Source organism: Cydia amplana, chromosome 8 (genome assembly GCF_948474715.1).
Source record: "Cydia amplana chromosome 8, ilCydAmpl1.1, whole genome shotgun sequence".
Taxonomy (NCBI): Eukaryota; Metazoa; Arthropoda; class Insecta; order Lepidoptera; family Tortricidae; genus Cydia; species Cydia amplana.
In genome coordinates, this window is record NC_086076.1 from 1,426,857 (window position 1) to 1,450,671 (window position 23,815).

Sequence of the window (23,815 nt, forward strand, 5' to 3'; positions counted from 1 at the left end):
GTGTGTGTCCCCCCCTGTAACTTCTAAAATAAGAGAATGATAAAACTAAAAAAAATATATGATGTACATTACCATGTAAACTTCCACCGAAAATTGGTTTGAATGAGATCTAGTAAGTAGTTTTTTTTATACGTCATAAATCGCCTAAATACGGAACCCTTCATGGGCGAGTCCGACTCGCACTTGGCCGCTTTTTACATCAGTTCTTAGGTATAATATAAGGGTTAGGTAGGTAATTAGTCCATCTTAGGTATATGAAGTAAGTAGGTAAGTATTTATCTAAACATTGTGCAACAAATTGTGTAAGTAATGAAAAAGGTGACTTTCTATACATCTCGTTTGCACTAACATGCTAGTACGAGCGAGATGTATAGAAAGTAAATTACGTTCTCGATGGCGTTTATGTCAGTGCCAAACTGATGGTAGCCGTACAGGTTACCTTACGTTCACCTTTTTATTAATGTAATTATTTATGTTGTTCATAAATGTGCAAAAACACCCATTATTTACAATTAGGGAATGTTACGCGAAACTCTGCGTAGGGGGCGCCACTACCACAATTACTCACAATCTGAGGGCCTACCGCAAATTAGAGTCGAAATTGTGTTATCTAACCTCTCTATCACTCTTGCATATTCGAGCGATAAAGAGGCAGATAGCTGAGTTTCGATTTTCGCGGTAGGCTGAGTTCTGATTTAACAACGTGTTACGGTTTTGAGCTGGTTTTGATACGACCTTGACGATAGGCGCGCATCTCACGCACGACTTTCACTTCATTTCGCATGCACAAAACAGCGTGAGCAATCTTGAGGATAATATGTAAACCGTAATAAGTTGTTAAGTCTAAAGGAGCCCACTGATTACCAGTCCGCCGGACGGTATCGGCCTGTCAGTTGTTCGGAACTGTCAACTTTTTGTTCTAACTGACAGGCCGATATCGTCCGGCGGACTGTTAATCAGTGGACCCCTTTAATCGCGCTCACGGACTTTCCAAAAAATGATTCGAAATTGTTGCTATACAAAATAGTACAAGGTCCAACGTCATAAATACTACCTCATTGAATATCTGGCCTAATCTTGTACAAGTCCAAGTACAAGTGAGTAGATAGACTAAAATAAAGTTATTATTGAAAAACAATTTAATGACATTTGAATTTTTTACCTCACCTAAGTATATTTAAACAACTGTGTTTTTACTGAAATATGATATTTAATATAATAATTAATTACCTAGTATTAAAAAAAATGCATCTACTTTGATTGATGAGATTTTTAAAGTTTGTGATTTGTGTAATAACGATAAATGAGTTTAAATTAAACGCGCAAAGCTTAACGCAGGTGGCGCTGTCATTGTTTATAAAAATTAAATCATTAGATATATAGTATGCCAAATCCAAAGCAACATCGATTACCTATATAAACGACAGACTACATACTTTTATGCATTATTGAGTTGGAACCATTTATAATCTGTAGATTTTTAACCTATTTAGTTTGACTTGTTTTACCATTACCAATAAACTCCATTGTACGCATATTTACTCCAAAACAACAAACACTAAAATCTCCAATTATTCCAGTGTTCTGGCTAGAACACAACAGTCTATTTCTGGCGCTCGAGCTAACCATTCGGTCAAGACTGGAACAAAATATTGACCGAGCTATTGACGTAAACGTCTTTAGTACTGTTACTATTGACATTTCTTAGTAGTAGTACTAAGTTTATTGCAAATATAAATATTAGTGGAATATGCCATTTGGGTTTACATTTCGTCATGGGGTATAAGCGAAATTTTGCAAAATAAATAAGCACAATACATAATGTCTATGAGCGAGACGCATTGAGGAATTCATTTTTCACAACGAATGGGAGAATGGGAGCGCCGATAAATTATACTCATACTCATACTCGTTTATTCATAAAGCCAATTTACATGTCAAATAAAATTAGAATGATACAGTTACCTACACTTAAACTTAAAATTATACATTTGTCAATTTAGCGAAACATTTACTAATTGACTTTGGTGCCCAACTGCCCACGTTTATTGAGTTAAGTATTAAGAGATTTATTATATCCCGTGTCATAACACCGACCACAATCATCTTCAGAATTTAAATAATAACAAAATGCCCCACAATCCCACACAAATGCCACAATCTTTCTGCTTTGCCCAAAGGTTGACTGGTAGAGAATGCCTCATGGCTTCTTTTGCGCAATAAAGGTTAAATAAATAAATAAAATCAGTATGTATTTCCCGTAATGTGATTTTATGAAAGCTCGACGGCAGTTTCATATTATAATCTAACCTGGCGGGAACTATATGGATATATCATTCTTGATGACAATAAACCACGCCACAGCCCTTAAAAATCGTTCAAAAGTACCTACTGAAGTACTAGCCAGTAAATAAGCCAATGCCCTATTAAACAAAACCTATATCGAGAGTCGTAACCTAACCGTCAACAACTGTCAACAAGCCAGCATTCGTCGCGACTGGAACTGCGTCATGCAGAAGATTATTAGAATGGTTTACGATCAATTACAATTTTTTCTTTTCAATACAATCAAAACTTTTCTCATACTCGTGCGAAGAACTATTTTTACGCACTATGAAACAAATATTATTATATTATTTCAGCGCTGCAGAGCTGTTTCACGTACTCCATAAACATTGCTGGCGATTCTATAAAAATACGTTTTACTGCCACAGTTGTACGGTCGGAACTAGTCGTAATATTTTAGGTCAACAACGTTTCACTAATAGTCATAAGAGTAGGTACCTCTTAATAGCTACCTAGCTATTAATGTACCTACATTGAGCATCAAAAATAGCGGATCAGAGTATGTGTCAAAATATCTACCATTTTCTAAAGGGGCCCACTGATTACCAGTCCGCCGGACGATATGGGCCTGTATAATCAGTGGCCCCTTAATGCCTTAATAAAAAGAGATAGGTAGGTATGACTCTACTGTGTCTACATGTAGAACGATTATGCCGTGACAGACACTTTTGAACGCGATCTGTACAGTTATTAAGTATCTCTATTAGGAAAAGTTTTTCAGGGTGGTCTACCTACTGGTGGTGGTATTATTACATCCGCTAGTATTGATGCTGAGTGTACCTACAGTACTATTACCATGAGTTGCTAATGTTGCTATCGAAAACTACATCACGCTCCGCGCTCCATTTAGGGTTCTAGCTAAATTAGATATACCATAGCGTAAGTATGGAACAACCAATTTAGCTAGGACCCTAAATGGCGTAACAATTCCGTGTGGTCACTGTACTATAAACAATCAATATCGAATAACATCTATCAAATTTGTGACATAATCTAGAGTTAGACCGCTTCCATAAAAGCTAGAGTTAAACCGAGATAAGTCTAAATCTTGGTCTGACTCAATCTCCGTTCAATAAATTTCGATGAGTGACCGCTAGAGGCGCTGTACAATTTTCCACACAACACAAATTTAGCGAGTACGTTCTGATAGTGACTAGAATAAGGGTAGAAGTTACTACGATAAAGTTACAAAAGGGCAATCCAAACATTCCAAACATCCCCAGAACATGACACTTAAATATTATTGTCATTGCTCGGGAGTCTACCCTTTCATGGATGAATAAAAATGGTAACACGTTCTTATAGAAAGACAAAAGACAAAAATACTGACATTTAGTCTAAAGGCTGAGGCAATTCTATTGCCTTTTCGAGGCATCAAATGTTTATAGACCATGTTACTAATCTTAAACATCATCAATCCATATTATCCATACAAATATTATACATTCGTTATTGGATATGTCTATCCGTCTGTCTGTTACCTCTTCACCCTTAAACCGCTGAATCTATTAAGTTGAAATTTGGTAAAATTAGTTTTTATCTCGGAAATGATCCCTTAAAAGGTTAAAAATGATATCACTTTCCCGGAAGATTTAATAATTAAGATACTAGCGACTCGCCCCGGCTTCGCACGGGTTATCAAATTATGTACACACCTTCCTCTTCAATCACTCTATCTATTTAAAAAAACCGCATCAAAGTCCGTTGCGTAGTTTTAAAGATCTAAGCATACATAGGGGCTGACAGACAGCGGGAAGTACTATGTAGTGATACATAACAAGATGGTGATAGACAACATCTTATTCAGTTTGATTATAAATCCCGATATTCCTAAAACGAGTAAAACACCAGCCTCCATTGATCCATTCTATTTTCGGACACGAAAAACAAATCTGAGTCACCGTTTGTTAGTAAACATTCAACCGGAGACCGTAAATTGTCACTCAAGCTAAATTAACCTGTCACCGACACTTTCGGCAACCAAACGTCGACACAATAGCTGGTAAAGTTAGACCAAGACAAGTCTGCAACCATTTTGATAGCACACGCAGTACAAGTGTTATTTATGCGTCATAATTTTATAGAAGTAAGGTAAAGGGCCCCTGATTCGGCAGGTTAAGGCTCTTGAGAGTTTGTATATATTTTTTTTAATATTACTAAGCATATCAACCTTGAAAGCTATTGAGTAAGTTATATTAGTTCTTTGTTAGAAATTTAATGTATAAACTGTAGGGTTTTAGTTGAAACTTTTTTTTATATGAAATTTTTCGTGAACCTCTTAATTGGGTCCTATTTCGTGATACAAATTTAGCTCAGCTCCTAAGTTCGTGAATTCGTGTCCCCTGTTTCGGAATAAAGTTTTCTTAGAGTTATTGGTGATTATTTGCTGATAATCATTTTAAATATTTAACGGTCTTACCTACTTACAAGTAATTGTAAGGTCAAATTAAAAATTATACTTATTTAAAAAAATGTTAAATTGAGAGCTAGCTTAAAGTTTTTTGTACTCGTCGACTTTAATGGTTGAATTAAGACCCATATGGGTACTTTAATGCTTGATTAAAAGCCGAAACTATAAAAATTAAAAAATTAAAAAAAATACAAAAAAAATATTAACTATCTTATACGATAAATATAAACATACACAAAAATAAATCAAATAAATTGAATTATAAATAAAATTGTGCTAGTAGTTAATATGAGAATATACGTAGAATATACCTGGTCACATTCAAACTTGTTTTATGAGAATTCTAGTGAAAAAAACATTTTCCGAATTTCGCTCGTACGAAACTTCATGAAATACATGAATTGTTTTCTAATTTATTTTTTTAATTATCTTCGTTGTTATATTTAAAAACAAGCACTCAAAATGTATCTAGATAATCCTTCATTCGTTAAGGAACCCACAGACACTTCGAATGGGTTTATCTTTTCCTTCCTATAAGCTTAACAAGTGAGAGCACGCACCTTACGCCTAAAAAAATGCACGCATAGAACACAGTTAGCTGTTCGCGGCCGTCTGACAGTTTTGGCCGTCGTATTACTCTCAGTTTAATCACTAAAATATTGGTTATTATTTTTTTGAAGAGATTAAATAATACAGATTTTTTTCATATGTATAATTTGAATAAAAAATATTTGAATTCCTTATTATTTGCGCCAGAAACAAAAATAACGAAATAACGTACTAACACGAACTTGGGGCCCTTTACCTTACCTAGCCAAATAAATTTTTGTCTCTCGCACTATAACGACTTCGGTTACTAGTGTTACTACATATATTTTCGGCTAAATTATACAGGGTCGTGTTTTTATTTCTGCAGTAAAATATTAATATCTAAAAAATATTATGTTATGTTCTCAATTTATTTTACATATAAGAACTAAACTAAAAAACTTATCATAACCTACGTACATTTTATTGTGCGAAAAGTTAACAAACTCGTGTTTGAAGAGTTGCTAAGTTAAAAATTAAAATGTTCTGGGTCAGGCATCGCTTTCGAAACTGAACCTATCCGATATGTAAATATGTGCTCTAACGTTTATCACTACATAGTCTAAAACAAAGTCGCTTCCCGCTGTCTGTCTGTCCCTATGTATGCTTAGATCTTTAAAACTACGCAACGGATTTAGATGCGGTTTTTTTTTAATAGATAGAGTGATTCAAGAGGAAGGTTTATGTATAAGATGTTAACCCGTGCGAAGCCGGGACGGGTCGCTAGTTTGTGTATAATATAAAGTTTCTGACATATACAGTCCGAGCGGTACCACACAACGGCGAAACTAATGTAAAACTTGGAGCTAACAAACATAAAAATAATTTCCCGCTCACCTGAATGCCCTTTTCTTCCTGGTCCGGCATCATTCGACACTAAACTTGTGTGTACAATAAACTTGTGTATAAATACTAGTGTATGTGTATTGTGTATAAACTGTATAAAGGTTCTGCCAGACCGTCCGAGTGGCGCGCTGGGAGTGCAGTGAGGACGTCGGTGGGACGGCGAGAGTCGGAGACGCGGTCGGCCGCATACGTACGTGAAAAAACGTTTCTTCAATTGGGAATCTTACGCGAAACTCTGCGTAGGAGGCGCCACTACCACAATTCATCACAATCTGAGGGTCTACCGCGAAACAGGAACATCGAAATTTCGTTATCAAACCTCTCTATCACTTTTGCATCACTGTTGTCATATTTTTATTGTCTGTGAAAACTTGTGACAAAACAGTTTAAGGCACAGTATGTATAAGTTATACTCTATGGTTTACTAAAGGCGCTAGAGTCTGTGCGGAAAGAGAAGAGTCGTGGAATGTATCGGGCCCCATACATTCCACGACTCTTCTCTTTCCGCACAGACTCTAATAGTGTTGCACTCTGGCGGCAAAACATTTCAGTAATACTCCCTATTGGTCACTTGGGTAGGCGCCTAGTAGCCATACCACGAATTTGACACTCACATATTCGCTAGCGTGAGCGTAACTTAACTTAACTCGTACTGGCATATATATTAGTGTGAGCAAGATGTATAGAAAGTAAGATACGCAGATGTTAGCAAATATGTCACTTTGAGACTGATAAGAGTGATAAGGCAGTCGTGGTAAGGCTACTACAGTTTCAGTAGTTATTAGAGTAGTATTTCTGTGGTGGAAAGAGAAGAGTCGTGGAATGTATGGGGCCCAATACATTCCTTCTCTTTCCGAACCATATTAATCTACCCGCGTTTTTAGCGACCAGTACGCGTCGCGCCTTAACACCGTATATCCAAACACACTGTATATCTTTATATCGGTATCCATATCCGAACCGCTTACTAAAACAGAATCAACCCGGGTCAGTAACTAACCCAACTAGTTATTAAACTAAACCTATACAGGATGGACTTGTAGCAGGGGCAAATATTTTAATGTATGATTAATATTTTGATATATTTTAACATGGTATTTTGCGCAAAGCTGTTTTATATCACCACGATAAGAACAAAATGTTGACACCGACATATATTAGTGCGAGCGAAATGTAAAGAAAGTAAATTACATAGAAAAACGCCGTATTCGAACTTCAAGATATTTATTCACAAGAGACGACACGTACTAGATCCATTCTAGATACGTTATAGTTTAGATATCAACTAGTTCTCTGTTGCAGCCTTTGCAGCGCAATTCGGGCAACCAATATACGTTAGATAGAGCGATAGAGTTAGATACCTATCTATATGATGTGAATTGGATCTCTAAGTCATATCCTGTGGAAATCGTTCAAGAGTATCTCCAGAATCGTGGAAATGTCAATGACAGGTTAGATCTTAAACATATCGTTATCGTATCTTGGTGATGTCTAAAAGATATCTAATAGATGTCTATTTCAAAATCCGAATCGGGCCCAAAGATGTGCGGGTTCAACCCCAGGCTCGTACTAATGAGTATTTCGGAACTTGTACAATTAACATCATATGATGTTTGAAAATATACAGTCAAGTGTAAAAATATGGGGCACTCATCATAGGTACTCAGAAATATGTCCCATGTAAGTCAGCGAATTAAGAACTATATGGGATATATTTTTGAGTAAGTTGTATGTACATGTACCCATATTTTTGCACTTGACTGTATCAGTCGCTTTTCGGCGACAGAAAACATTGTGAGGATGATGAACTAATTTTAATGAGGCGCAGTTTCCTCGTGGATTGGAAGGTCAGGTGGCAGTGGCTTTCACAAAAACTAGTGCCTGTGCCAATTCCTGGGATCACGTTATCAAAATGCCGGGACAACGATGAACTAAATACTTAGTCAACTTTGTTTGCCTAATTATTCTGAAAGTCGTCTAGGCTTTTAGCCTATGAGCTTGAAGTGGAACTGTCTAACTCTAAGGGTACCCAGTAGAGGTGAAACTATAGAGCTCAATTAGTTTAGAGGGTTCACGTTAGGTTGTAGGTAATGTAGGTCAAACAACTGAAACAACCTAACGTGGTTAGTTTTAAAATGCAATTTAGACTATACTTTTTCTTGGACCCTATTTTAGGGTTCCGTACCTCAAAAGGAAAAAAACGGAACCCTTATAGGATCACTCGTGCGTCTGTCTGTCTGTCTGCCTGTCCGACCATTCCTCCCCCCCCCCCCCTTTTTCTCCGAAACTACTGGATCTAAAATTTTAAAAGGATTAAAAGTAATACTCCCTATTTACTGGATTAAAAGTAATACTCCCTATTTCCGTATTAAAATGTTATTCAATAGAACTTGCTAACTATGTAAACAAACCGCCATACTAAAATTGACACTAAATGTCAATTTACTAGTAACTTTTGTTTACATAGTTAGCAAGTTCTATTGAATGACACTTTTAGTGAATAATAATCGTAAACTGAATATCAGATCAGAGTGTAGGTAGGCAAGTGGAGGGAAGTCTTACAATTAACGGCGACCTAATTAACCGCCAATTGAACCCCGCGACCGGCATGGACGGACTTACCTACTTACTCTACATACATTAGTTTGAACATACTCGTAGTTACTATACTAGTGGCTCTGTGCTGTACTGGCGAACCCCCATGGTACCCCCAAATTAATAAAGTGAAACGGAAAATAAAATATGCCTACTAGCAAAATTTACGAGAATATCTAATGAAATAAAACTATTAAAACGGATTATATCACGTATATTGAATTTATATTTACATCCCGACGTTTCGAACCCTTTACAGCAGCGGTCGGCAACCCGCGGCCCGCGGGCCTGTATGCGGCCCGTGAAGCTGTCACTTGCGGCCCGCGAGCCTCCCTGGCTATTTTGTATGTAATATTGACAAATGACAATGTCTGACAAAGTCATAAAAATTAACAAAGTGCGGCCCGCGTCAACTTCGTTAATTACAATGTGGCCCTTGGCTGCTAAAAGGTTGCCGACCGCTGCTTTACAGCGTTCGTGGGTGACTGAGGAAAACTACACTGTGCAAAACTACCCACTTACAAAATAATGAACCATCATAAACTGTAAATGTTAAGGCCAGTACATGCAAAATTGGTTCAAAAAGCTAGTTCTACATAACAACTATTTTCAAGTAAAGATACTTAGAGAAGATCCAAGTTGAGAAATGAGACCTGTAGCAGGAGAACCATCGGAAACACAAACATTTTCGCTTCGCTCGCGCTGCGCATTTTCTTGGTCAGTAAACCAGGCCAAGATCAGGATCGAAACAAGAAAAACTAAAGGCCTGTGCACACCGGCTGCGTATGCGTGAGTTGCACACCGTGCGCGTGCGGCGTTGTAGTATACAGATCCTTACACAGACTTCTTATGAGAAACGGCACGCTGCTTGCGTGACGTGTGCGTGTGCGGCTCCACCATCCAACAGTGCATGTCACACACACGCAGCCGGTGTGCACAGGCCTTAAGTCTTATCATTGCAATTACTCACGAAAAACATAAAGTTTCGAAATTAGAGGCTTTTCCAAAAAGCAGGTTTAAATGCTACTATTTAGTTCTAACACCAAATACCCGTATACCTACTACGAAACCACCGCCACCTAGCGTCGAAACGTTAAACGAAGCCGAGGCAAGTTTCAGCCGAATATTGAAATCAGTGTATTCAGCTTCAGCGCACGATACACCGAGTTTCTGACGCCATTCGTAACTTCGCTCATTGCCAAAAGGTGGCGCTAAGTGGAATTTCCACCGTGGAAAGCACAAATACGAAACCGCTAAACTGATTAATTATCACTACATAGTAGTATTTATATAAAAGTCACTTCCCGCTGTCTGTCTGTCCCTAGATATGTATGCTTAGATCTTTAAAACTACGCAACGGATTTAGAAGCGGTTTTTTTTAAATAGATAGAGTGGTTCAAGAGGAAGGTTTATGTATAATTTGTTAACCCGCGAAGCCAGGGCGGGTCGCTAGTATTTTATTTATTTCATTAATTTTATGGTTTGAGTCACGACAAAGGATTGTATTTTTATTGGACGGTAATGGAGGAAACCGCGGACAAAAAATTGTTAATCAAAATCATTTTCCCTGAAATGATTTCTAAAACACGAAGATGTTTAATTCAAGTACTTAGGAACAATGTTTATTTCACGTAAATAAAACAAAGTTAATACTTAAGTACCTTATAAAATAAAATAACTAAAATTAAACTTAATAAAAAAAAATAAAAGGTAAAAAGTACATAGGTATATTTTAGGGAAATTACTTTCATCCGACCTTTTTAAAGTACTTATTTGGTTATAATATATTATAGTGTGTACCTGTAACATACAACATACTTGGCTAGGTCCAACATTGATAAATGATAAACTGCGTGAATACATTGGATAACAATATATAACAAGTTGTGTAAGATCAGTTATTAAACAATACAGTTATCTTATCTCTTTCACAATTAAGTGCCTAAGTGGTCGCTAGTCACCTCTAGTACTTAGATAACATTTTATATTGTATCTACCTACTTTAATAAATATGTTCTTGTTTATTTAAAAAATCTAATTAAAAAAATTAAAACCAACAAAAATAAATTAAACTAATAACTAAACAAACTAAATGTTGTTATTTAAATATGTATATACTTCTTTTGTGTTTTTTATTTATTTATTTGACATTTAGATTTTATTCTAGAAACATTCTAGACTAGTATTTTTTATACAATTTTTTTTCATGTTTGACGATCCTTTTGTGAAATTCTTAAATTTGTGTTTAATTTGATTTGTATAATAATCCAATAGTCTTATGGAATAATAACATCAATAAATTGCTCTGATAATTAGCTTAAGATAATTTATAAGTATGTTACGATTCATAAGTGCTTGTTGCTAGGCCTACATGAATAAAGTATATTTTGACTATTGACTATAAATTATCAGGTACCTAACTATTGTAAATATTTCCTGCACCCACTTATATATACTATTTGATCTCTGTTTGGTCCAAGGATTACGCTTCGCCGGGTATTAAGTTTGCCTTTTGTACAACTATTACTGTGCAATAAAGTTAAAAAAAACAACTGTTTGCACTCCGGGAGTGTCGTCACAAGTGAAAACTCAATGACTAGTGCAAAATGTGTGCAGCACTATGTATAATTGGGGTTAACGCCATCTAGCGTTATTTCGTCGCATTACTTAAACCGCTAAGCACATCACTGTTAGTACTCGATACCAGTTAGAGGGAAACTCACTAGATGGCATTTAAATCAATAAAGAAAAACTCACTGTAAAGCTTTGGATTCCTCCGAAAACGGTGCCGTCATATTACGGCCGCTATATAGCGTTGACTGACGTCACTAGAACGTTGTCTATGTAAACAAGATGGCGCGGTTTCCTAGACGGCGTCACGTTACGTTGATTGTCAACGTAACGTAAGATGACGGCCGTCATGACCTTGTCGATAGTTTCGTGAACGTTTTATTAGATAGCGGTGACGCCACGAGATTTGAATAAATGATTCCGTACTACGATTATTTTCCTCTTCTGATGATATTTCATCCTCCAAGTAAATTATAGATGATCAAGCAAATCTTGTCAGTAGGAAAAGGCGTGAAATTAAAATTTTCTATGGGACGTTATCCCATCGCGCCTACATTTTTCAAATTTGCCGCTTTGACCTTGGTGGATGACGGTGTGTTATGACGTCGTGGTACTTTCCACATGTCGCCACCGTAAAGACGGCCGTCTTTTGCTGCTGCCGAGACTAAATGAGCAAAATGTGATTTTGCTCACTCAGTGAGCAAAATGCGATTTTGCTCACTGTTTTTAAGTAACAAAGTACCCTTGTTCGAGCTGCTGAGGTGAAAATTTAATTGTTGGTATATCTTAAGAAAACATGAGTGAATAGAGGTAAGCGATGAAGAAGGAATACATTTTTCGGGTTCTCTAATATGTTCTCACTGCTGAGGTGAAAAATGTTGTGTACTACACGAGATCAAAGTTATTTACATCTCGTGCGCTTTTGAGTCCCTTACTACGCTCAAGATTCTAAATTAGATTCACTCGCTACGCTCGTGAATCTATTATAGAATCTTTCGCTTGCACGGGACTCAAAATAAGCACTCGAAGAAATATCAAACTTTGATCTCTTGTTGTACAAATAACTATTTCACTTCAATAAATAAATACCTAGGTAGGTACATTTTTAGGGTTCCGTAGCCAAATGGCAAAAAACGGAACCCTTATAGATTCGTCATGTCTGTCTGTCCGTCTGTCTGTCCGTCTGTCTGTCCGTCCGTATGTCACAGCCACTTTTCTCCGAAACTATAAGAACTATACTGTTGAAACTTGGTAAGTAGATGTATTCTGTGAACCGCATTAAGATTTTCACACAAAAATGGAAAAAAAACAATAAATTTTTGGGGTTCCCCATACTTCGAACTGAAACTCAAAAATTTTTTTTTCACCAAACCCATACGTGTGGGGTATCTATGGATAGGTCTTCAAAAATGATATTGAGGTTTCTAATATCATTTTTTTCTAAACTGAATAGTTGGCGCGAGAGACACTTCCAAAGTGGTAAAATGTGTGTCCCCCCCCCCCCCCGTAACTTCTAAAATAAGAGAATGATAAAACTAAAAAAAATATATGATGTACATTACCATGTAAACTTCCACCGAAAATTGGTTTGAACGAGATCTAGTAAGTAGTTTTTTTTATACGTCTTAAATCGCCTAAATACGGAACCCTTCATGGGCGAGTCCGACTCGCACTTGGCCGCTTTTTATTACCTCCGAGTGCAAATATACGTAATTCTTAGGTTGACGAATCACGTTTAATTATCAAAAATATTTATATAAAAAAAACAGCATAAGCAACAACAAAAACATGGCGCTAGTGCAGGGTGGAGGTTAGACCGGCTAGGTACGTAATTCTTATGGTTTTATAAATTCACGAAGACTTCCACTCTATTTTCCTTTCTTTTGCAGCAGCTGAGACCGCAGCGTTATTTGCCAAACTACAAAGAAACCGGCACATGTTGACAATAAACGAAATGATAGACGGGAAATCGTCTGCGAGATTCAAATTGGCTGTGAAAATAGATCGCTGACGTCAGTAATCTTTTTAGTGACGATGAAAAAATCAGGATTCGACTTTCCTTATTTAATTTACTTACCGTAAAATGTACAAAATTCGTATTTTAATTACTTATAAACGTTTTAAAAATTATTATTACAGTACATACCTACTTTTCCGCACTAGTGCGTAAAATAGCACTTTTCGTGCGTATGTCGAAACTTTAAAGTGCCCATATGTACTATAAAACGTTGTTCGTTGTTCTCCCTTCGGTCGTGTTTTAATTTATCGCCACTCGTTTCGAATTTCCTCTTTTTCGCACTTGTATCGAAAATAACTATATTGTGGTAGGTATAATATATGTTGATATACGTAGGTATATGTAATATGCTGATTTAAAATAGACTACTGCTAATATATCATGTAGTGACACTTAAATGAGATTGTAATATATTTTTGTATATAGAAACTTTTGAAGTAAAATGTGAAATTATAGGTAAGTACGTATTTTTTTGACATGTTGAACACTAAGATTCTACCCGGAATCGGGAGCAGGATTTAGTATTTTCCGAGACTCAAAATATCTCCCTATAAATAAGTTCAGCAGTTTAAGCGTGAAGAGGTAACAGATCAACTTTCGCATTTGTAACATTATTTGGGATTTCTGTTAAGGGACAAGATATATATCAGATATGTTTAGTCTAAGGTTGGCGTTCCGAGTCCTTAATTTCGACCCTCAGATGACCCCTCGCCATATGGCCTACAATTTGTCAACTCAAGACGCGATGATTGTCATCCTGCGGCTATATTTGCGCGTGCGCACACCCACCGCAATTGTTGCGTCTCGCCAGGAATAGACACGTAATTATACTTGTGGATAGACTAGGACTAGTAGCTGGCACAGACTGTGACTTTAAGATCAACCGTGTGATAACACTGATTTAAACTTTCACGATTTTTACACATTATTAATTTACTTAGTTAATCGCGTATCTAAGTTTTAAGATTCACCTCCGATGTTTTGAGGACGGCGTTGTCCCGTGGTCTCGGAGAAGACTGGCTAAAGTTGACATCAACATCTTCTAACCGCGCGAGTTTCGTCGGAGGTAAATCTTAAAACTTAAATACGCGATTAAGTCCCGTTGTACAATTTAATAACCGTAATTTAATTGGCCGCGCTGGGCTATAACCGCGAAAATCAAAGTTCACAAATCGCGGGAATATTTCTCTGTCACTCTAATTACGCCTTCTTGGGAGTAAAAGAGAAAGATCCCCGCAATTTGCAGATTTGGGTTTTCACGTAGCCCCTCTGGGTGGCAAGCGATATTTGTTACAGTGTAACAAATATCGCTTGTAACAGTTACACTAAGTATATAGGAGCCTCAATGTCTGTCTGTCTGTCTGTGGCATTGTAGCTCTCCACCAGATGGACCGATTTCGATGCAGTATTTTTCACGTGAAAGCACGTATTCTTGCGGTGGTCCTTAGCTATGTTTCATAGAAATCGATCCCGCAGTTTGAAGAATATCAGCTCTTTTCCAAAATGATGTAAAGCATTTTTGGCACAAAATGGACTTTGTTGGCATATACATTACTAGCGACCCGCCCCCGCTTCGCACGGGTTAACAAATTATACATCAACCTTCCTCTTGAATCACTCTATCTATTAAAAAAAAAGCCGCATCAAAATCCGTTTTAAAGATCTAAGCATACATAGGGACAGACAGACAGCGGGAAGCGACTTTGTTTTATACTATGTAGTGATACATATTAAACATAATATATAATACATATTATACATACATATATTATAAAGGGGGGTTTTAAAATAAATAAATATAACTTATACGAAATAGTTTCCATTCTGGTTTCCTTGTGTTATTCTAGTATTCGACTTGAGCTGTCCGCGAGGTTAAAAAGGAAACAGTCTAGCAGGATGCGGTGCATATGAAATTGTTTTATATCCTTGATGGCTGCTCGAAGGTGGGATGAAAAATTGTAGAATATTCTTGTCATGCTTTTGAGAAAGGTAATGTTTTTCTATGAGATGTAATTCATGCATTGTATCAACTAATAAGACTAATAATGTCATGGTATCTACACCTACACATAACCACCACCATCGAATGGGCCCTACGGAAGACCAGCGCTGGCTTTAAAGTTGTTGAACAAAAGTTTTATTGTTTGAGAAGTAGAATCTACGTTTTAATTATTCGCCCGTGTTACAGGCCATTTCGTGATGCACACTTATTGATTTCTTCTTTTCTTGCTGTTGTTATTGTCTGTACCTACATGTTATGTGATCGTCACGAATAAAAAAAAATTTATGAAAACCAAAAACCTATAACTGCCCCCTATATAAAATAGTTCCTGCACGTTCCCTTTAAAAATCGAGGAAACTGCTCAAATATTACAGAGCAAAATTTGGTCCAGTAGAACTGATGTGATGATGATGATGACAATTTTAAGACAAATGATGTACTTTTTACTGTTTTGTGAGGTCGGTTTTTATTAAATATTATTTCACGTGAGATCTATCGTATCTTATAGTTCGAATCGGGCCGGTACGAGTATTGTCATTTGATAATATCCATATACCACTGTCCATGGGCCCGATTCGGATTTTGTAATAGATATCTATTAGACATCGCCAAGATACGATAACGATATGTTTAAGATCTAACCTGTCAAATTTGACATTTCCGCGATTCTGGAGATACTTTTGAACGATTTCCACAAGATATTACTTAGAGATCTAATTCACATCTAATAGATATCTAACACGATCTATCGTAAAAGTGACATTGGATGCCCGAATTGCGCTGCAAAAGAGAACTAGTTGAAATCTAAACTATAACGTATCTAGAATGGATCTAGTACGTGTCGTCTCTTGTGAATATCTTGAAGTTCGAATACGGCAGCATTACCTATTTCAAGACCTGTTTTCAAACTTGTTCCTCTATTGTTTTCAGTTAATCGTGACAATACTTAAATTACTTTTAGGCGTTGTTAAAATAGACTTGGCACCGTTGAATGTCTAATTGTGCAATAAATGTTCGCATTCAATGTTTGTAAACACGACAGTAAAGTAAACGCGGTCCGAAAAATCACTTATTTTACATTATAGTGATTTAAACTAAATGATTTTCACTCATAACACTTTCACTAAATGATTTTCATTGACGCGGTCGTCAGACCGGTGTCTGGCCTAGTGGGTAGTGAACCTGCCTGTGAAGCCGATGGTCCTGGGTTCGAATCCCGGTAAGAGCATTTATTTGTGTGATGAGCACAGATATTTGTTTCTGACTTCCTGAGTCATGGGTGTTTCCTATGTATATAAGTATGTATGTATTTATCTATACATATAAGTATGTATATCGTCGCCTAGCACCCATAGCACAAGCTTTGCTTAGTTTGGGGCTAGGTTGATCTGTGTATAAGATGTCCCCTGATATTTATTTATTTATTTATAATTTTAAAACTAACACGGGACTTAAGCGCGTAAAACGCGTTTACGTTTATACATTTGCAGATTTGCCATATAACATGATATGTAATTGAGCCCGATTCAGAATTAAAACAGCTTGCCACGGTTTTGATCTTGTTTTGACACGACATTGAAGATCGCTCACGCTGATATGGTGCATGAAGTGAAGCGAAATGAAGTGAAAGTCGTGCGTGATATGCCCGCCAATCACCAAGACGGTCATCGTATCAAAACCAGGTCAAAACCATTACACATTGTTAAATAAGAATTATCTGTCACACGCGGCGGAGACGGGCGTAGCCAGACTTACGAGGCACGCTGTACGCGTTCCAAAGCCGGTCGCCTTCGGCGCCCTCATACTAAAAGAGTCGGGCGTATTTAACATTCGCAGCGCATTAGTATTGCCATTCAGCGAGGGAATGCTGCCAGCATCTTTGGCACAATGCCGCGGGGGCCTTTTTAGGGTTCCGTAGCCAAATGGCAAAAAACGGAACCCTTATAGATTCGTCATGTCTGTCTGTCTGTCTGTCCGTCTATCCGTCCGTATGTCACAGCCACTTTTCTCCGATACTATAAGAACTATACTGTTGAAACTTGGTAAGTAGATGTATTATGTGAACCGCATTAAGATTTTCATACAAAAATAGAAAAAAAACAATAAATTTTGGGGGTTCCCCATACATAGAACTGAAATTCAAAAAATTTTTTTTCATCAAACCCATACGTGTGGGGTATCTATGGATAGGTCTTCAAAAATGATATTGAGGTTTCTAATACATTTTTTTTCTAAACTGAATAGTTTGCGCGAGAGACACTTCCAAAGTGGTAAAATGTGTGTCCCCCCTCCTGTAACTTCTAAAATAAGAGAATAATAAAACTAAAAAAAATATATGATGTACATTACCATGCAAACTTCCACCGAAAATTGGTTTGAACGAGATCTTTTTTTTAATACGTCATAAATCGCCTAAATACGGAACCCTTCATGGGCGAGTCCGACTCGCACTTGGCCGCTTTTTAGATTTATTTTAATTTAGATTAGTTTCGTTTTTAATTTAAGTTTTAATTTTAGTTTTTAATTTTAGATAGTATATGGTGTTTGTTATGTTCGAGTACCTATGTTCCTGTATTTTTGAGATATATACATTCGCAGTTTGATATCTATTTGATGCATAGGTATATACATACATAAATTGAACGTAAAATGTAAAAATTAACGAGATATAAAATATGCCACTGCTGTACATACACCGCTGGTTGGACATTATTCGAACTCCCACGCGCCAGGTGATTTAGAGTTCCGCCTGATATATGTGTGGAACGTCTACATAGACAAATTATTCTTGTCTCTTTAGCATTTGTTTCTTAGAAAGAGAAAAAAACCAGAGAATGAGAGGGGTTATATGTATTTTTGTACGGCTATTAGAAAATGGTAGCTATAGAGTCTGTGTGGAAAGAGAACAGTCGTGGAATGAGCTCATTCCGCCCAATACATTCCACGACTCTTCTCTTTCCGAACAGGCGGCCTAGCCAAGATGACAATCGCTTGCGCTTCGCCATAGAATCGCTTTGTGTCTCTCTATCACTCTTCCATATTAGTGTGACAGTGACAGTTGCGTTTTATTCGCTACGGAGCGTTAGCTATTGGCATGTTGTCTACGGGGCCTGTACTCTACCAACCGCCTAAAATATGGAGGAGGACTCTAGTCGACGTCTAGTCCTATGGAAAATGGTGTCGCTGCGCAGTGGCGCCAACGTTGCGTCGAGCAGCAGCCATAGAGTTGACTAGACGCTCGGCCCGCTCGGGGAACGCTAGTGTGGGGGGTGTCTTAGCCTAGATGCAGGTTGTAGGTATCACGTTGTTATATAAGATATACGTATATGTATAAATAATATACGGAACCCCGGTCCATATGCAACCCGTCACGCATTTAACGAGCCGTTTGTGGCGAGTGCGGACCATTATCGTAAACTTCATATTTTTACTACCCACGGTGGCAAAAAATCATAGTTTCATGAGAATTTACACAAAAATTCCGACTAACGAATATTACATTTTAATGCGTATATAACAAGGTAGTGTTTTGGACAAGTACAGAATTTTCTGAAATTATAAGAAGGCATTATTGGTTTGATTTTTGAACGAGGTTTTTAGAAAGTCGTTAGGTACTAAATGTACTAATTAAAAAAAAAAAAAAAAAATAGTTTTATTTGCCAAAAATTTTACAGGTTTTACTTAACCTATGACTGCCACACTAGGCTACGCCTGTATTGTGTAGTCAGATTGAAAGATTGAATTGAATTGAATTGAATTGAATTGAATCTAGGTTGGGTGAGGATGAAAAACATGCGTATTTTTTTTCAAGCGTAAGAAATAGAGTCCATTCTTACATAATTTTGAAAAAGAGCCTGATACCTTAACTGCTGGATCGATGTTTATCAAACATAACAGCTAAGAACAGCCGCAAGGAAACTCGCTTTCACGTAAAAACCGCATCGAAATCGGTACATCTGTTTGAGTTGCAGTTGCCACGCAGATAGAAACGCAGACAGAGGTTGACGTGGCGTCAAACGTAGCCAACGTAGGTATAATATCATGAATCTAGTATTTTAACTGGATCAGGCATGAGGGGTGGGGGGAAATGACCGAACGGGACGATAGTCTTATGTATATTATTGTTTGTCTCTCATTTTTTAGGGTTCCGTAGCCATATGGTAAAAAACGGAACCCTTATGGATTCGTCATGTCTGTCTGTCTGTCTGTCCGTGTATGTCACAGCCACTTTTTTCCGAAACTATAAGAACTATACTGTTGAAACTTGGTAAGTAGATGTATTCTGTGAACCGCATTAAGATTTTCACACAAAAATAGAAAAAAAAAACAATAAATTTTGGGGGTTCCCCATACTTAGAAGTTCTAAGTTAGAACTGAAACTCAAAAAATGTTTTTTCATCAAACCCATACGTGTGGGGTATCTATGAATATATAGGTCTTTAAAAATGATATTGAGGTTTCTAATATCATTTTTTTCTAAACTGAATAGTTTGCGCGAGAGACACTTCCAAAGTGGTAAAATGTGTGCATGTCCCCCCCCCTGTAACTTCTAAAATAAGAGAATGATAAAACTAAAAAAAATATATAATGTACATTACCATGCAAACTTCCACCGAAAATTGGTTTGAACGAGATCTAGTAAGTCGTTTTTTTTTAATACGTCATAAATCCCCTAAATACGGAACCCTTCATGGGCGAGTCCAACTCGCACTTGGCCGCTTTTTTATACTACTTCGATTATTTTATACCATGGACGTCTGCATCTTTAGAGGCGTTGCCGACCTATGCGCGTTGCCGACCCTACCACTCCGCACCCACGTTGACATCTGGTAACCTTACTCACCGGCAGCAACACAACACTGAGTAGGGTCTAGTACCTCTCAGATTAGGGTCAGATATAACATTAACAAGTTCATCCTGTATAGGTAATTACTAACTGCTGTAACGTCCTTTAACAAACAGTAAATAGGTTTGACGCACGTCAAACCAGTACAAGCATCAAATCGTGTAACAATACAACGTTGCGCCGATAACCATTGACCATTAGTGTACCTAAGTTCTTTGCAATAAGGTTTATAATGGTCAGTGCGACGATTGTACAGATTTAGCGAGTGACGTGTGCGCCGACCGGTAAACAATTGGGTGGTGAAATGGCCGTGAGACAATGTTTGACATATCAAACGTTAGGGCGTACAGACTGAAAAACATAGAAGGTAAAATCCTATAGAAGTGATAAAGATAAAGATAAAAGATAGTTTATTCAAGTAGGCATAATTACAATGCGCTTATGAACGTCAAATAAAGTTCAATAAAGTTAAAAGTGGCGGTATACTTACGCGTGCCTCCGTGAGGGACAAAACATAGGCAATGCGACACTATGATTGGTCGAATTTATTTATTGCCTTGGTGCGGAGGCTGCACATAGCAATAGGTATCAAAGATAATAGATAGTTAAAGATATTGAATTAGTGAATTGAATTGAATAGTATCTATAGACGGGTCCCGTCATAGTCAATTTTGTAGTAACAGTAAATTTATCGACACACGAATAAAACTCAAAATGAAAATGTATACTTAAAACTATATTAAAAAAATTATATATAGGTACTTATGGATAAATTAATTATTTTAATATCATTTCGACCCAAGTTCTTTCACTGATACTATGTGGGCTGTGTTAAAATTGTTAAATATGAAACGCTGTCGTCAACGCCATCAAGCCGGGCATAGGTCAAAGGTATGTGCGCCATCTATCCGAGAATGTTTTTTTCTTAATTTCCGGGGCACGTTTTTTCCTTAGACTTTATTCATCTTATACGGAGTTACATATGTCTTTGGCAATGGATTGTATGGATGCTATGGATTAAGTAAGCTTGACCAGTAGGTAATATATGACTATATATTGTCAAGAGGGCGCTGTTATTCTCGTGTATATGGTGAGTTGGTGACAGTTCAGTATAGTAGGAAAAAATTCGCGCGCGTGATCATATATTCCTGGTCAGGCTTTAATAAACTGCTTTCATGAAAAACACTGCTTATAATTCAAAGAAAGATATAAAACAAATGCAAAATTGGTGAAAAAAATTAACAGTTGCTATTATGTTTTATGTAACTGTAACCGATTCTTCATTCGATTGAACAAATTTTAATTGTTTTGTTACGACACGAACTAGACGATCGTTCACGCGGCTTGATACGAGATGCACACTCACGTTAGACCGGGCCGTGTCCGGGCCGGAGCTTCCGGCGCTTCGTTTTCTATGGAAAGCATCACGTGATCACCTGTCATCTGTCATAGAAAAGTAAGTGCCGGAAGCTCCGGCCCGGGTACGGCCCGGTCTAACGTGACGTGAGTCATCCTTTATTGGTGCACGTGAGATGCACTGCGAGACGTCCACGTCGTATCATAACAACGTTTTAACTAATTTTTAAAGTCAGAATCTACCTCTGTGACCAATAATCTCAAAGCTTTGTTAATAGTCCCTGAAATAGTCGAGCCGACTATTTCTAACTCGACAACACAATGTATTCGTATATCGAATGTATATCGAATCAGTAAAATGTTTAGTCTGAGACCGCGGCACAAACACGGGTGACAATCGGTCAATAAACAACACAGAAGGCCTACCGCGAACCACGTTCGACGTGTTGCCTCCCTGTCACACTTACGACACAGTGCGACAGAGATGCAACACGTCGTACGTGCTTCGCGGTAGCCCCTCTGAATCATGAATCAGAAAAACAATGATTCGTCTCGCTTTCAAATCATTTTTCAACGAAACAAGCTTGGATATACAGATGGCGTACAGATGAGTCCGTCAGATTGCTCTGGCAGATAGGTGTCTGGTGAACAAATCTGCCAATGTATGGTGGAAATTAGGCGCAGTTGTGGCAGCGGACAGATATCTGGTTTCAAGCAGGATCATTAAACTAAGGACGCTAAGCACGAAGAACTTCGTACATTGACCCGCTATTAACCTCTCTCTATCGCACGCGCATAATTATATCGCTTTCCCGCTAGTACAGTGGCAGTGACGCCGGCATTATGGGCGGGACAGCAATGTATACGCGTGTGAAAGAGAAAGGAACAGGGTCATTGTACGGAATTCTTCGCGCTTAGCGTCCTACTTTAATAGTGCCTTTAATAGTACCTGTCACAGGAGCATGAGGCTTTTCACTCACTGACTCAGAGAGGCCACCGCAAAAACCGAATTTCGCAAATTGCGGGGATCTTTCTCTTTTACTCCAATGATGGCGTAATTAGAGTTACAGAGAAAAATGCCCGCAATTTGCGAAATTCGGTTTTCGCGGTAGCTCCTCTGTTTCTTAAAAGTTAAAACAATACACGAAAAGAGTTTTAAAATCACACATAAATTAGTGCACTCCCTAAGGTAAGTTAACAAAATGAAAGGAAATCTATACCTGTGAACAGCATTTTCTCGGGCAGGGTACCAAATGGTAAATGTGACTCACGGGCGTCAGCGGGCTCGGGATGCTGGCCGTCCTGATCATGGACAGCTTGCGGCGCTGCTCGGCCGAGAGGGAGGCGCGGCGACTCCTGCCGAGACCGTAACCGGACACGTCAGGCAAGTCGGCACTCATGCCGCGGATGAGCGTCGGCCGAAACATTTGGCACTTTTGGCACTTTTATTAGCCTAGCGGCACCTTTGTTATTTTATGTGGCACTTTGAGCGGCACTTGCGTGAATTAAGCTTAGTTTATATGTTACTTAGGTCAAGATTGGAGAGTTTAGGTAGAGTAAGCGTGAAATGTTGATAGTTATTTAGTTACACATAAGTTGACATCCAAAATTACGTTTATGTCTAGTTTTGGCATAATTAGATAGTTTTGACTGGTTTACTTAGTTCTTTAACGTCCTTTTTTTTCAGTGACCTTTATATCATTACAATAAGAGCTGGTAGCTATAGCTACCAAAGGAAATTGAGTGAATTGTAAAGGGTTAGTTTACATATGTATTACTAGGTCAAGATTAAAAAGTTCAGGTACAGTAAGCGAGAAATATTAACAATTATTTAGTTACACGAAAGCTGGCATCAAAAGTGACATTTCTGGCAAAAGTAGACACATTTTATTGGTAATCAATTATCTGCTGGAATAAAGACTCAATTCAAAAACGCCCTTATCGACTATCGACAAATTAATCACTTCAAGCGTTACTTCAAGCAAGGAGCATGAACAAGAAAGAGCGAAACTTTTTGGCACTTAGCTATTTGCTATAAATTGTATGTTTACATAAGATGGTACCATTTTAAAGCTTAGCTTGGAGGAATTGTAGGCACTCACTTGAGCCTTTGGCACTTAGTTTAGCTTCGCTTAGCTTAGATTATCGTTAAATAAGAAGACGATTAAAGACTTAAGCCGGATTCACACTTGTCTGTCGTGTTGTGTTGTGTCACGCATCATAACGCCAATCGGTTTC

At 37.6% G+C, this 23,815-nt stretch overlaps 1 protein-coding gene across 1 annotated transcript in view; it reads right to left on the bottom strand.

Moving 5' to 3' along the window:
* LOC134649990 (uncharacterized protein ZK1073.1) overlaps window positions 1-22,997 on the bottom strand; it is a 47,866-nt gene extending 24,869 nt beyond the window's left edge. The window contains exon 1 of the mRNA XM_063504806.1: window positions 22,798-22,997. Within this exon, the coding sequence (XP_063360876.1) occupies window positions 22,798-22,977 (180 nt within the window). The 5' untranslated portion in view covers window positions 22,978-22,997. The remainder of the gene's footprint in view (window positions 1-22,797) is intronic.
* Between the last annotated feature and the right edge of the window lie 818 nt (window positions 22,998-23,815).